We start from the raw sequence: 15743 nt of genomic DNA, 5'->3' as shown, positions 1-15743 counted from the left end.
TTTCTTGAACTGAGTATAGGAGGTGGCCAATTGTAGTTTGGGAGAGAGAGAATTCCAGAATTGAGGTGCCAAGGTCGAGAATCTGAGGCCCCCATATTTTTTACATTTAAAAGAGCTGGAGATCAGTAGGTTTATATTTGAAGAGCGTAAGTCGCAGGAGGAGACATACCGCAGTATCTTTAAGGCGATGAAGGCCGGACCACAACCCGAGACGGCTTTGTAGATGGTGCAGCCCAACTTGAAGAGGCAACGTTGGGCCACCGGGAGCCAATGGAGGCTCTTCAATAAGGGTCTCACGTGATGGTGCTTAGGTTGACCATGAGTAAGTCTGGCCGCTTGATTCTGAGCCAATTGAAGTCCACGTAGTTGGTATGCAGGAATACCATCATACAAAGAGTTTGCGTAATCGATGCAAGATATTACCAGTGCGAGGACGACTTGAATCAGAGCCTCAGTGGTAAAAAATCTGCTGATTTTCCGGATTCTCCGCAGATGAAAGAAACAAACTGAGACCACTGAGCTGTTCTGGACCTTCATAGTGAGATCATCATTAATCATGATTCCCAAACTTTCGACCAAGCTCACAGGGGAAGGGGGACACCCTAGTAATGTAGGCCAAAAGTTAGAATTCCACAGGTTGGATAAGCCACCAGTAAGAATAAGCTCAGTTTTATCAAGATTTAATTTGAGCTGGTTGGCATTCATCCAATTACTAATAAACTTTATTGTGGATTGGTAACTAGCCATCGATGATGGGGAGGCATCGATCTTGAACACTAGCTGAAGATCGTCAGCATAGTTGAAAGTTACGACCTCTCTCTTTCGGAGGGTCAGAATCAGGGAAAAATGTAAAAATTAAACAAGAGAGATGAGAGGGAAGAGCTCTGTGGGACCCCGCAGATCAGGCTTCTCTTCTCAGCAGAAAAGTTGGCAAGACGAACTGCTTGGAAGCAATTGCTGAGAAAAGAGGAGACTCACTTCAATGCCAGACCCTGGATCACGGCACAGCCGACACGGCCGATCAGCAAGTGATGGTCGACCGTGTCAAAAATTTTGCTCGGATAAGGCAACAGAGATAAGTTGCAAGGTATCGAGGGATCAGCACTCTGTTTTTTCAGGCTAGGAACAACTTCCGCACTTTTGAATACGTTGGGAACCACCTCTTGGGAAGGGATTTGTTAAGAAGCGACAAAGGGGGATATGGGCAGTGTAAAAAAACTTCATGAAGAATATGGGGAGGACAACTATCCGTAGGGGAACCGGATCTGACTAAGTAAAGCAAAAAAGGCATCTTGGGTTATGTGAGAGATTTGGTCTAAATAAGTTGGGTTCGTTTGTGCGCATGGGGATTCCACAGGTATAGTGACCTTGGGAATGCTGGTTTTGATAGTGGCAATTTTATCAATAAAATATGTATTAAGGGAATCACATAAGAGTTGTGATGGGGTGGGTTTAGCAGTGACCCGATCTGGTTTGACAAGTTCATCTACTATAGAGAAGATGTCCTTAGCTTTGTTAGATGATTTAAGAATTTTTGAAGAAAAGTATTCTGCTTTGGTCAGAAGGATAGTATTTTTATCATCTCTAAGTGCAGATTCAAAAATGGCCTTTGTAGCAGGACAATAGTTGTGTCTCCACTTGTGCTCAGCTTGACGCAGAGCCAGTTTCTTTGCCTTAAGCTCATCAGAAAACCAGCGTTGAGCATCATGGAGTCTCTTACATTTGATTTTCTTCAAAGGGGTCAAGCTGTCTCTGTCAGATTCTAGCCAGGCGTTAATGCTTTCAGCCTGGATGTGGGGGGATTCCTCCTGAATGATAGGAGCTGAGGCGATTAATGAGGAGCAGAATTCAGTGAGGTCCACCCGACTCCAGTTTCTGGCCATAGTATTACCTGAAGAAGTAATTATATTAGGGGATTTATTAGGAGTAAAAAAATGTAATGAAATGATGGTCCGAACAAGTACAAGGGGAAATGAATAAAAGGGAGATTTCCAGGTTGGATGTCCAAACCTGGTCTAAGGTGTGCCCCTTTATGTGGGTGGCTACCTTTACATGCTGAGTGCAAGTCATTCCCATTAAAAGGTCGGTAAGTTCAACAGAGCAGGGACTTTCCCGTGCATTGTTATTCTGAATGGTCTGCAGTATGTTGGGCCAGAATTTCTTCAGGACTGCTGGCAAGATCTTTAAGACAAGAGTCCCATAATGAATGAGAGGATCTACGTAGCGAACAGCTGGAGTTGGCTGACTGAAGGGCGAGGCTAATTGAAGAAAACACTTGTTTTCTGAACGCCTCAAGTCTCTACGACACTATCTGGAGGGTTTGTAGAAAAGAAGTATGGACGGATCTTGCTAGTCGAAGCTTAAACTCTGTGGAGTGCCAAGTTAGCAGGGTTGTCTGGAGCAGGTATTTTGAGTTGTGTTATCCATTTATTTACAGGTTGACAGGAACAAGTTTTAGCCCAGATATCTATGACTGTGTCAGTTAGATATTCTTTAAATAGCAGCAAGAGCTCAGATGAGGTATGCCTAGGCTACAGAACTTGAGTAAGTACGTTGGTTTTTACTTCAACAAACAGCAATTGTAAGTCTAGGACTTCAGCTGTCCGTCTGATGGCCACCGCAATTGAGGCTATCTCTTCCGCTGGGGGACTATGAGGAGAGCCCAGACCAGTGTCAAGGGAAGTTTCCAGTTCACTAGCCTCTTGCAGGTTCAGATAGAAATTATTCCAAGTACATTGAAGGGGAAATAATCTCCATCATCTCCAAGGATGTCTGGATTAGATCGGAATCAGATCTGAAACAATATTGTAGTCCTGGGGGGCAGCACCTAGTCAAAGTTAACAAAGACTGCTCGGAACAGGACTGTTCCAGGACACAGCGCCTCCTTTGAGGTCGAGTTGGATTCGGATAGGACAATAGGATCAGTGTTCTCTTCCAGCATGGTCAACATGACAGGAACTGGCATGGGTCGTAGTGCTGCACATAGAGTTGGAGCTGAAGCCATGTTGGTCTGTCAAAAATCTGCCTGCAACAATCTTATACCCCATAGTTTTAGGACGGGACATGCTCACCCTGCACAGTGGAAAATAATTGTGGGAGGAAAATCTCATCAACTCCAAAAAGAAAGGAGCATAGAAGCTAACTTCTCAGCGAGCTTCAGTGGCTCTTGCATGCAGCTCCAGCTCACTTCAGAGGTGGAGCAGGGTTGACTAGGAACTGCACACCACCTAATGGCACGCAAGGGCTATGCTGAAAAATCTTTCAGATCCAGTTTGGCACCTGGGGATATTCAAAAGTTGTGGAATCTGAGGTTAGATGTATCCATCAGAAATTACTCAACACAATAATAGTTATTTTGACCTCATAGGGGCGAAAGGCTCAGAATACTTATCACGGAGGGTAGTTGAAACCTTCAGATTACAGCTAAATCGGAGCAGTATATGCAATATTCAACACAAGTATTTTACGGCTATAAACACCTAAAAATTAAGATAGTATTGTCAAGACTAAGATGTATCTAAAACAGTTATTTACTTTGAAGGTGGTCTCAGGTATCAAGGCTGATGCGGACGGCATAAAGCTAATGTTCAGTTCCATGTGCCCTTGGGTAAATTAGATCTGTGAGAGCACACAATGATAAAGCTTTTGCATAAAATAGACTTTTTTAATCAGTGGAGCTTTTGCTGGATCAACTGTGGAAACTCTAATGGCTCATTATGGTGGAATTTTGTAGGCGATGTTGTGAGCCATGGAGCTAAATATTTGATAGGACACAAAAAATGAATATTGATAATGACAGATACTGAAGTAATCATCAGCACAAGGATCTATGAGACAAAGAGCCTGTGAAACTCACAAGCAAATACATGTACTTGGGGAGGCATGCCCCTGGTTTTAGGGATTTTGGAGACATGCTAATTAGTAAGGCAATGCAGTGGGTAAGGGAAAAACTAGCTTATAAAACCATCAGCAATGAAGATGTAGCTAGTGTGACAAGGATTGCAAGGAGGAAATGTGACAACCTACAAAACACAGAATAATCATGTAGAGCTAAACTAGAGTTGAAGACATATACGTCCATCTTGATTCACAATTGAAACTGCTTTGTAGGTGGTTATATAGGGTATTGGCGCTCCTGGGCAATACGCAGGTAAGTATACTCTAGTATAGAGCGAGGATTGCTGTGCATAAGGGTAGGGTGAGCCACCCTCCTCATCAACATGTGGATATCCACTGGAAAAATAGAACAGTCCCCTGCACACACTAACAGTGTATCAATGATATCAATAACAGTGTGACAAAAGCTTGAGTCATTGCTGGAACATGTGCTTCAGTTTATTCACAACAGCCTTAGCCAACATGTGTTTCGTCGTGCTTACGGTTGTGCGCAGCGACTTCATCAGGGCTATACTCAATGTGTGAAGAACCTTAAATCCAGTTGTATTTCCGTCTCAAATGAGATTTGTCAAATGTTAGACACACAGTTAAGACTGCACATATCTTGCGTCGAGAAATAATCCCACGTATTCACAGTACATGTATCCTGGATGTGTTTCACAATAAGGAGTCCCTTAAACGAGGATTTAGTGATAGTGCAAGTTTATTCAGGCATGAATAAATAAAATCCGTGGTGCACTGCACCCACTCAATGCAGGTTTCCAGCGTACATGCTGGACGGAGCTCTGTTCATCACAGAAGCAAAGGTCCCGTATTAATACCGGCAAGGATATGGCTGCTGGTTATTTTCTTTAACACAACCTGCATCGAGGGATTATTTCTGGACACAGGATAGGTCTTATCTGTGTGTCTAACATTGGACCTTATTTAATCCCATTCTGGACGGAAATATAGCCGGATTTAAATATCTTCACGCATGGAGTATAGCCCTGAAGAAGTCGCTGGTTCACAATTGGGCAGCACTAGTGTTTGATATGATCTCCTCTAATAGGATCGGCTTCATGATTATTCTTAATGAAGATGCAATTTTCTAATTTACATTCCCAGTCAAGGTGTATGCCCATTCTACATATTGCTATCCATATAAAAATAGCCTTTATTCTAAAACCAGACAGGTTCTCTATGGGTAAAAGGTTACCTAAAACAGCTAATCTATCAGTACAAGTACCAAATCCCAATATAGAGGAACATGTTACATCTCATACTGGTTTTGTGTGCACTGAGCTCATCTCTAGATAATGTGAACTCATAAGATCCCCCTATGTTCCCCAAGCAACAATGTTGCTGGTGTTGTGACAAGACCCCATCTCCTGTAGCCATCTACTGCAAAATTAGAATGCAGAATCTGAATTTTGTGGAAGTAAATAGAGTAATAAAATAGAGTAACAAATTCAGTAATTTTCACAATCCATGCACAATGCACCTCAAATGGGGGTAATGGTTCCAACATGCCAGCAATAATATACATTTTGCTAAGGTATCACAAAAAGTCTCTAAAAGATTTCATCCATGCGTGGAAGCCACGGTACCGTTCACAGGTTAGAAGAGGCAGCATAATGGAGGGTCGACACGAATCGACTACGATCAGTGTACCAGACAAGTATCTTAAGAACAAAGAAGCTCATCAAAGGAGGATAGTGGGTTAGTTATACTCTTCAGTGCCCAATAACGAAAGCATCCAAAATGGACATTTGACTGAACTGTAGTAATTTAGATTACAGGTATCATAGCTAAATTTAAAACAAACATGTTCAGGTGACATGCGGAGATTCGGAAACTAAGCCCTTAAATTCAGCAAAAGTGGAGAAAGGTGGAGAATCAGACCCTCCTGAAAATGTTGCTAGATTCTGCCTTTGGCTGAGGTTAAGAGATCTGGGAACAGCAAACAGCATGGCTGTATGGAATGCCGGAACCAACTTGCTCAATCTTTTTTGGGGTTTGGGAATTTACAGGAGAGAGGGCATGTACTGGAAACTCCTTGTACAGTTCAGTAAGGAGCCCTGACCCATGCCAATCTGGAAGTCAATTGGAGGCACTTGGAGCAGTGCTAATGAGCCATGGTGTCAGAGTAGGATGGTGTACACAGGCTGAAGAACAAGTCTAACAATCTAGGGATCATCTCCCCTTCGTAAAGTTTACTGAATCTGCCCACATTTAACCTCTTTACCCTTTCCAGATCAACAAACTATGTTGTTATAACTCAAATTGATATTCAGAAAAGGCCTAACAGTCAGTCGTTAATCAGATACACAATTATGGTGCAACTATTATTGTTAAGGCAAGGACAATACCTGGAACTCCATCACCAATGAAGTCAACTGTAGCAACAGAAAGGATTGGTTATCATTCTAATACAGCATGCTGTGTCTCTGCAAGGTTCTTTATGGGATTTTCATCTCAGAAGACTAGCAGGGACCAAGGGTTGTTATAAGCACCATTCAAATATACATCGCTAACGTTTTGCATTGCAGTCTCCTTAAGGAAACTGATTATTACAAGTTAATATTAATAAAAATCACTCTACAAAAACAAAAATGACAAACATGAACAAGGCCACATTGTACCTGAGATCCTGAACACTTTCACCAAGTTTGTCTAAAAGAAACTTAATATCGTCCACTATGTCCTCATCGTCATACTTTTGCTGTTCCAGGTTTTCCAGCTGTTTAAGGACTTTGCACTGAAGCATGGCAAGAGCATATTCTTGACGTGTTTCCCTCTCCGTAGATTTTTCCAAAAAGTTCTTAAAATTAACAAAAACTGTATGTGAACATTTTTAAAAGTTATTTTTCACTTAACCAACGTATTTAAATGAGCTCTATTAGAAGAACTTAAGATGTGCATAACTCCCAAACAAGCATTATAGGTCTGATGTTAAATGTGCAGCTTTGACCTTCAAACGCTAAATGTCAGTCATTTAGAGCACTGCGAACCACGTTTTGCATTCACACCACTTAAACAGATGTAGTAAATGAGGTCATTAGGAAAAACTACTTAAAGTTTATATATCGTTTCAAACCCAAAAAAATGACAACCTTGAGATAACCGCCGATTCTGAGCAGACTCACTACTAGTAATGCTATCCAGCATGACTCTCAAAAAATAGATTTAATTCCTAGGTGCTAAATAAAGATTACCAATATCGATCAATTAAACTAGGAGTTAATCAAACTAATTGTGAAGGTAAACTGAAATGTAGATTGTCACTTCGGTCGTGATGCTACACTAAAAAGCACAATTATTATCCTGTTGCAGCATGCATAAAGTAGTAGTTGTTACCTCTCCGACTTGCGCAGGAGGAAATGGAAAAAAGCATCAGAACACCCAGCCATGAAAAACCAGCTGCATAATGGGGGGATTAAACACTGATCATCAAACAGATCATACAGATCTGATGCAGATGGAACCATGTTTGTGCATACATGCGATATATGGTCGTGCTTTTTTTACCATACATCTGCCTGCACTCAAAGTCCACTATCAAAATACATCCTTTCTGTGCAATTGGTTTGACACGGTTTTGACAGAGTGGAAGGCAGAAAGAAATAGGGAAGCCTCTGTTTAGAGTAACTCTCACCAATCTTGAGGGTGGGACTACAAATCTGGGCCCCCATTGGATCTCTTCCTCAACCACTATGCAAGTTCTGTTTGTCATAACAGTCAACCCTCTGTGAAATCTTTTGAATAAGTCACTTACTCAGGGCATTGCACCTGGCAGATGCAGTGGTAAATCCTTTGCTGAAGAAGCTGGGCGACGATCTTAAGCTGATGAAAAATTATCTCCCCATTTAACTTCTCCCCTACGTAGGCAAAATTTTAGAAAGTTTTGTTACTCGGGAGATAAGCAGGTTCTTTTATTCTTTAAACTTTCTTCATCTATTGCAGGCTGGTTTCCGACCATCCCACAGTACAGAAGCAGGAAAGTGCTCTGTCCCCGATGATCTACGATGAAAGCTGGATTTAGACAGGAGTCTGTGCTAGTTCTCCTGGATCTATTGCCCACCTTCAATGCTGTTGACCATGCAGCTCTGCTGAATCATCCGAAGGCAGTCAGCCTATCAGGTCAGGCTCTGAGTTGAATATCCTCCTTCCTAAGAGGCAGAACGTAGAAAGTGCAGTTAGGCTTATTTCCTCTTCTAAGACTCATGTCAGCTGTGGGATTACCCAGGACTCCGCGTAATCTCCTTTGCTGTTTAATGTTCAAATCTGCCCATTGAGCTCAGTCTTGACTAGTCATAGAGTAGATTCTACAAGTACGCTGATGACTCAGCTAATCTTCCCGTTTGAGGGTGCTGCCCAATCCCATCAGGAATTTCAGTCTACCCTGAAGTTAATTTGAAACTGAATGGGCACTAACTCCCTCGATCTAAGCACCAATAAGACTAAACTGGTTATTCTCAATCACAGGACGGATATCTGGGCCAACGTTTACTGGTCCTTTATGCTCATTCTGTCTCAGCGGCCTCGGCCAACAGGCCGGGCATCGTAGTAGCCATGACTGCCTTGATATGGGGGATCATGGACAGTTGATTGTCTATGTGCTTTAGCCTACTGAAATCCATTAGGAAGGTCACTCCCTCTTTTGTCACCCGAGGCTCTGAAAGCGGCTATTGCCGCGGTTAATTGTTTCCAGCTTGGACTAAGCAGACTCTCTGTATTTGGGTCTCCCTACAACTTCTTTACATAAACTACAAATCATTCAAAATACAGCAGTGAGGATAATCTGTAAACTGCACATATGTGTGCAATCCTCTCTTGCCTTGATGAAGCTTCACTGACTCCCCATCAAACAGAGCGCTCTCTTTAAAACGGCTTATCTAATTTACAAATCGATTCACGACCAGACTCCAGCCTTTGTAACAAGTAGAATTAAGAGTAGTTCATATTAGAGCTCTCAGATCCTCTCTTGCCAACCAGCCGAGGATCCCTTGGTTCAAGAGATAGGGCAGGAGTTGCTCTGTCCTGTCTTCCATCTTATGGAACTCTCTCCTTTTCACGGTCAAGCTGGAAACTAACTTCCTGAGGTTCAGGAATCCTTTAAAGGCTTGGCTGTTTAAGCAAGCTTTTGATTAGCCTGAGCCCTCTCCTTTATTTATTTATTTATTATTTATTATGCATCTTGTAACGCGCAAACTAAAACCCGAAGGTGTCAAGGCGCCTAACAGAAAAAGATCAGAAAGCGGGCACTCATGCGCTTAATTCATACGCTTGAACAAAGAGACGTGTTTGCCTTCTTGTTGCCACAGCACCAAGAAACACTTTGGTGTACGCGTACCTTATGGATTTTTCTAACATAACATAATAATCAACTTAATGAGAGCATGGGCAAATGATGTGTCATAGGGCTTGATAAATGTTTGCCACACAGAAACAATGTGGGGTAGAGTTCAAGTGTTCAGAGATTAAGGGCATTATTTAGCATATGGACCTTGGGCTCACTGCTCCAAAAATATGCATGTCCAGGTTTTTAACGGCATTTTTTCCCCCTGTTAAATTCCATTAGATTCAACCCGCTGAAAGGTAATGGATACAAAAATTATTGCACACCATAATTAACAAATCGATACATTTACTAAACCTAAACTTGTGATCCTTGTGGAAACCGAGGTCTGTAGACAAATTACAGGTTTAAGGGACAGTTGTAATCTGGCCCTATGCAGGGTGGCTAGCACAGAGATGGAAGGGTTAACAACAGTATAATAAATGTGGGGGTAAAGGGAAGTGAGAAGTATTTTCAAAGCAAGTTGTTGGGGTCAGGTAGAGGGTAGAGAAGGTGAATGCCAGGAGACTAAAAACCAAGATAGGGCTCCACTGCAATACTAGACTGGTCACTCACAGAAAAAGCAAGCGAATGGTTGACAAATGAAGGCATTGGTGTATCCCTGAAGTAAAAGACTGTTGACATGGGGCAAAAGGACAGTAGCGTCAGAGCACAGGAAAGTATAATGAAATCTGTTTAGCGATGTGTGACTCGGGATGACAATGGGACTATGTGGGATTTAGGTTGGAGGTGTTGGTGAGGTGGAAGACTGTTCACAAGCCAGGCCGCTTGCTTTGGTCGATAGGAGCTTGAATGCAATTTTACAGTTCAAGTTGTTACAGTGACTGTGGCAGAAACTGGATATAGATATGACAGAGATAGCTATGAATATGTTTGTATAGTGGGAAAGGGGGAATGCTTTGAGACGAGAAAGGACAGGAGAGGGGTATTCTATCAACCTTGGCACGTGTTAACTGGCCTAGCAATGTAGGGCTGCCCACAAAAGCATCATCCCATATGTTCTGCTCAAGGGCGAGCACAGGCTTTATTCAGCGGTCTCACAGATCTAGCTAATCAGATCTTGGAGCCAGGGAAGCATCCGAGACGCCTGCTAGCATGAGATCATTTCATGAAAGACCAATTTGGCTATTCCTAGGTCAGTCCAGAAAATAGCTTAGAGTCAAGGGGGCGGTGAAACTCCAACAACAGCTTTGGGAATTAAAAGATAGATAATGATGAGATTAAGGGTATTGTTATGGTGTCACTGAAACGTGTGCACATGTCAGATTGAAATGCAATCACTGAAAACTAAGATAGTTTCTAATGGTACAGGCATATACAGAGTTCAAAAAGACAAGGTGTTAGGTACAGTTTTCCTCCTTACTACAGAATGGACTTTGAAAAGCACAAAACATTTTTTAAGAAGTAGGGAATTCTAAAGGACATATATATTACACAGTAGACAGCATGGTGAAAATACCTGCAATGTGAATACATTTAGGATAACTGAATCTATACAAACACTTTTCTTCAGTATATTTACTGCACTACTAGGTAGAGTCCAAATACTTACTTTGAATGCAGCTAGAATGATTCTAGTTACTTTTTCTTTAACAGATTCTTGCAGGATGTCGGATAAGACAGGGATGATATTGTATCTACGAAGATATTCACACATCTGTGGGCTAAACGCCAACAACCATACTGAGAATATCATTTGGTATTGAAGCTGGAATCCACATTTGTTGCTTAAAACTCCCATTATGCTGAAAAAGATGACAACAGTACAGGCAGATCAAATTGTACTATTTAAAAGAGATTGCGCAATCACAAATCAATTAAAATGTATTGAGGACAATTCTTTATTGAAAACTGTTCAGATAAACTGTGAGAGTGTGAGGCAGAGGAGTCTCTTTGGGTACGGGCAAGGTCAAGACTCCACTAACAATGTTTACATCTGTAGTACATTTCATGCAGCAGAGAGATTTATTTCTTGACAAGCAGATGTTGAATATGATCATACTGCTGGGTAGTAATTAAACAATAGAGAGTGAACATATTTTGGCAGGCGTCACGTCTCAGTATTATGGCAACAGTGAAAGCTTTATATTGTGATTAAGCAACTTTCTTTACTAAAAGCAGAAAGGAAAAATAGAGAAGAAAAATAAACTGCTTTTCTTTTTGATAAGCAAAGCGTTAAGAGCTTTTGAATATATTCCACCGTCGATCAATAGTAACAGCAAAAACTATAACTTGTGTTAAAATAGACTACTGCAATGCATTGCTGGTGGGATACTTCAAGAAAAACGTGAAAAAGATCCAGGTCCTGCAAACCTAGACAGCAGGAGTGGTGGTTAATACAATGAAGTATAGTCACATTATACAAACTTTAAGATCAACGCGCTGGCTAGCTGCAGATTAAAAAAAAATGTTCAATTTCAAGACCTTAATACAGTCTCACAAATCTCAGTTTATTTCCACTCAGTATACCTCAAATATATATGTTACGCACCTCCTACAACCAGGGATGACCTTTTGGGTCAAGAAATGCATTGCAGACCGACTGAACCTGAAACTTAGAACCGAGTAGAATGTTGGCTGTATCCTCTTATCTAAAGCGAACACTCTTTGGAACGCACTGCATAGCCATCTAAGAAGTAGAAGCAAACGCATAGGAAGGCCTTGAAGACCTCACTTAAGACCAGTTTTTAATTGCTGAATTTTGTTAGTGCTTAAAACTCAGGGGGATATAGTGATATGTAAATTATAATGATGCGATGATGGCTCCTATACAAATGCTGACTTCTTTTCGATTCCATCCTTTCAGTTAAGTTGGCAGAAGCATTTTTGTGTACATTAGCTCATGGGATCACTACTTAAGCGCTGTACTTCACAAAACTTTAGAACCACGACCCAATTTATAGCAAGACAAACTTCTACGACCCACCCAATTTTAGTGGACATGAGGCAGAGAGGTTTTTTTCGATGTAACTAAAGCTTTGTACGTTAAGGCATTGTCATTTACAGACAGTCCATTTCCGTTGACATGGCCACAGACATACAGTTTTACTGATAAAACTATTAAGCACAAAACTGTGTAGTAATCAGGTTTCTGTGAATATTTATCATATGTGCATCACCATAAAAATCATTGGAGTTCTGTTCATCCTATTAAAAATATTTCTCCAGTACATTTGGGAATTACAAAAAACAGGTGCTTCATTTTTGCTTTCCCAACTTCTGAATGCAAATAATTAACTTACAGGTATTTACGTTGTGTTCTGTGTTGGAAACAAACCATCCTACAACCTTTCCTTTCATAATCCCTGTACTCCAGCATCACTGTGACATAATGCACTTTAACCTTTCAAGTGTGGCCATCGGCCGCACTACCTCCCCAGTCCTGTCAAGTATCACGCATTAGGCGTGACGCTAACGCATTTCAGTGTGGTGTTCCCGCATCACCGCACTGAAATTAATTGTCACGCATTTTTCGCCATTGACCCGACAGCGCTGAAAGGCTGCCTTAGCCTATGCTAGGTGCTAGCGCACGCACTGGCGCCTCTGACACCTGTGTTCCCAGCGCCCGGCCCAGCCGCAGCAGACTTCACTTGGCAGCAGGCTCCGAATGGAACAGTGAAAGTTCAGACGCGCACTGCTCCCAGTGCTACAATGTTGCATTATATCTGCCCGGGTGCCTAGAGACCCGGGCGGGGCCTGCCGCCGCAGTTAACTTTAATGTGGCAACTTTGCCCTGGCGCCATGTGGGGACGCACGCAACGTCACGTCCTGCTGAGGGTGCGCGCCGGGAGTTACTTGTAATGAAATTATGGAGGTGGAGGCCGGCTGCTCACAATGGTTAGCACCGCAGGCTGCGCCGGAATCATGGGCTCAGCCGCCTTGCAACGCCGCTGATGGCACTGGCTGCTGCACGGCCGGGCCGCCCGCACTGTGGGCCAGAATAATTATTGCTGAGTGTCAGCGAAAACTTTTTCCGAGCCAGGAGCTTTGCCGGGCCGAGTGAGAGTGCTGCAGATAGGCTGCCCTGCAGTGTGTGATCCCGTGAGAGAGACCCGACCCCATCGGCCTTCTTGTGCAGCATTTCAGAGGTACCGTGTTAGATTGTGCTGACTTGTTGTTAAATTAATAATTGCCCCATGTGGCATTTCTAGTGCACAGTCAGTGCCGAGTAAAGGGGCCCTGCGACTCCCTGGCACATCAGGGAAAGAGTGGGACCCCCTCCTCCTGTTGTTTTTCAAGTGCGGTATTTAAACCCCAGTATTTGTGTGACTTCACATCTTATTCACCAACCATAGAATCGTTCTTTAAACATCAGATAATGCCGAGTTTACCGAGATTTTCAGCTGTACCATGACAACTTTCCACAGAGATTTGGGCTTCTGATTGTTCTTTTAGTTTCTGAAAAAACATAGCATTGTACTTTTTTTTTGTTTCCTTAGTTTTATATAGCGCGAACTAGACAACAGGGTATCAGAGCGCTTTAAGTTACATACAACAAAAGTAGCAAAATATTGTGAAGAAAATGTGAGGGCGAAAGCTTGTGGTTTCGAGTGATGTGTACCAGAGGTTGAACATTAGAGGCAAACTAGGTCACATTGCCATGCTCACTATATGCCATCACATTATCATGTTTGTAAAAAATAGACATGTTACGATGCAGCGCTTTGTTCAAAGGCTGTTTCTTGATCCAAAAGTTTTTTTGATCCGTTTTGATAGTCTAGAACGAGCGGTTTGGTGAATTTCCTATAGAGAGAAACTTTTAAATTTTGGGCGTGCTTCCCGTATAGAGATTGAGTTTTATTTATTAAACCTTATTGGTTGTGGTAGAAGGAAGTTTATTGTTTCTTTATGACCAGCATCCACCAGAAAAAGAAGTGAGTTTTTGGGCCAGGCATTCTGGGGTGCCACGATGAATGGCTTTGTGAGTAATGCATACAACTCTGTTGTTTCTAGTGGTGATAGTCACTAGTTGAATGAAATGATAAACATGGCAATATGATTGTAGACTCTTGTTCCTGGATCAAGTCTTGCAGCAGGGTGTCAAACTGCAACTTTATCTGCTGGATGACACAAAAAAGATCGGTGTAAAAGCCCAAAGACTCGCTGGATCAGCCCTTTGCCTGGTTAAATGACATCTCTTAAGGTGGGCGAGGCGCTATATAATAAACCTCTGTTTGTATTAGTTGTGAAACACTTGTTTGTACCCAGAAAGGCTTGGCGCTATTTGAACTGGAGAAAAATAAATGTGTTAAGATTACAAGTTAATTTCTTTATTAGCTAAGATACAGAGCTGATCCCCCAGCAATCTGTAGCCCAGCGCTGACGTCAGAAGCATCATTAGGATACCAGCGGGGGCGTCTCTAACATCCATATACTGCCCCGTGCAACTTTTACACCTGGCTTAGGTCTGATTTTGTGACGTTTGGGGAAATAATCGTAGATTGTGTGCATCAACCTCAACGTGATTTCATCAGAGCCAATAGGCTGTGACATCACTACAAGTGTCTGGTTGAATGGTCATGCTACTTCATATCTGAGTTTAGAGGAGGTAAAACTGTACACATAATGAACATTTTCTGCAACACTAGTGCACTTTTCTGCTTTAGGTAGTGTTTCTTTAAACTTTTTTGATCTTTGGTAACCATTTTAAACCTAAAATATCTTTCAAAAACAGCAACAGTTATGAAGTAGAGACTCCAAGGCGTGAGCAAAGAGCCTCTTTCTTGTATATGGTATTTACTAACTTTTGGATGGAGGTAAAACACAGGTCAGAATGAAGTAGCTCACGAAAAACACACCTTGAAATCTTTCTTAGAAACATGTTTCCTTTGTAGCCCCTTTAAAGTATTTGCATGCATACAGTACTCTAGAAGTGGCTCTAGAAAGACGAGAGTTTCAGAAATAATAACTAATCGAGGGAGAGTGTGTGTTTTTTACATAGCAGGCAGGCAACCTGTTTCTAATCTGTAGGTAACAGAGGAGTACATGAAGATCGGTGATTTGATAAGGATCACACAATATTAATAGGTGGAGAGGCCACAATTAGAACACTGAGGTTTCCAGATTCTATATAGGACAATTTATTCTTGGGGCAAGATCTTCTTAGAGTTTCTCTTTGATCAAATAGGGATAATTTCTGATATGTATATGTTTCCCTCGTCTTCATTGCTTGATTTTGCGCGCAAGAAAATGTCACTCATATTCGTTGAAATGTCACTCATTATTAGACAGAAATTATGAAAATGTCACACATAGCAATCAGAAACCTTGGCAGCTATGCCTCCCCAGTGTGGGTGCCAGCCACTGGCTGACACTGGGACGGTACATAAAGGCCCCTTTGGAGAGGACCAGAGGGATTTATTTATTATTGTTTAAACTTGGGCTGCTTGGATACAGATTTCCGAGCATCCAGGGCGTGTTGATGTCATTACACTAAAGTGAAAGTAAAACGAGACGATTTCACTTTCATTGCATCAGTAATCCGGGGCACATTTCACTCACCCTG

At 42.0% G+C, this 15743-nt stretch overlaps 1 protein-coding gene across 2 annotated transcripts in view; it reads right to left on the bottom strand.

The window, feature by feature from the left end:
- ATP6V1H (ATPase H+ transporting V1 subunit H) overlaps positions 1-15743 on the bottom strand; it is a 172651-nt gene that overhangs the window by 38140 nt on the left and 118768 nt on the right. For both annotated transcript variants that reach the window (XM_078666460.1, XM_078666461.1), the window contains 2 exons: positions 10791-10983; positions 6522-6700 (listed from right to left, as the gene is read on the bottom strand). In XM_078666460.1, the coding sequence (XP_078522586.1) occupies positions 6522-6700; positions 10791-10983 (372 nt within the window). The remainder of the gene's footprint in view (positions 1-6521; positions 6701-10790; positions 10984-15743) is intronic.

The sequence above is a fragment of the Lissotriton helveticus genome, chromosome 11 (assembly GCF_964261635.1).
Source record: "Lissotriton helveticus chromosome 11, aLisHel1.1, whole genome shotgun sequence".
In the NCBI taxonomy this organism is placed as follows: Eukaryota; Metazoa; Chordata; class Amphibia; order Caudata; family Salamandridae; genus Lissotriton; species Lissotriton helveticus.
The sequence above is the reverse complement of the archived record's forward strand: the minus strand, read 5'-3'. Positions and strand labels throughout refer to the sequence as shown.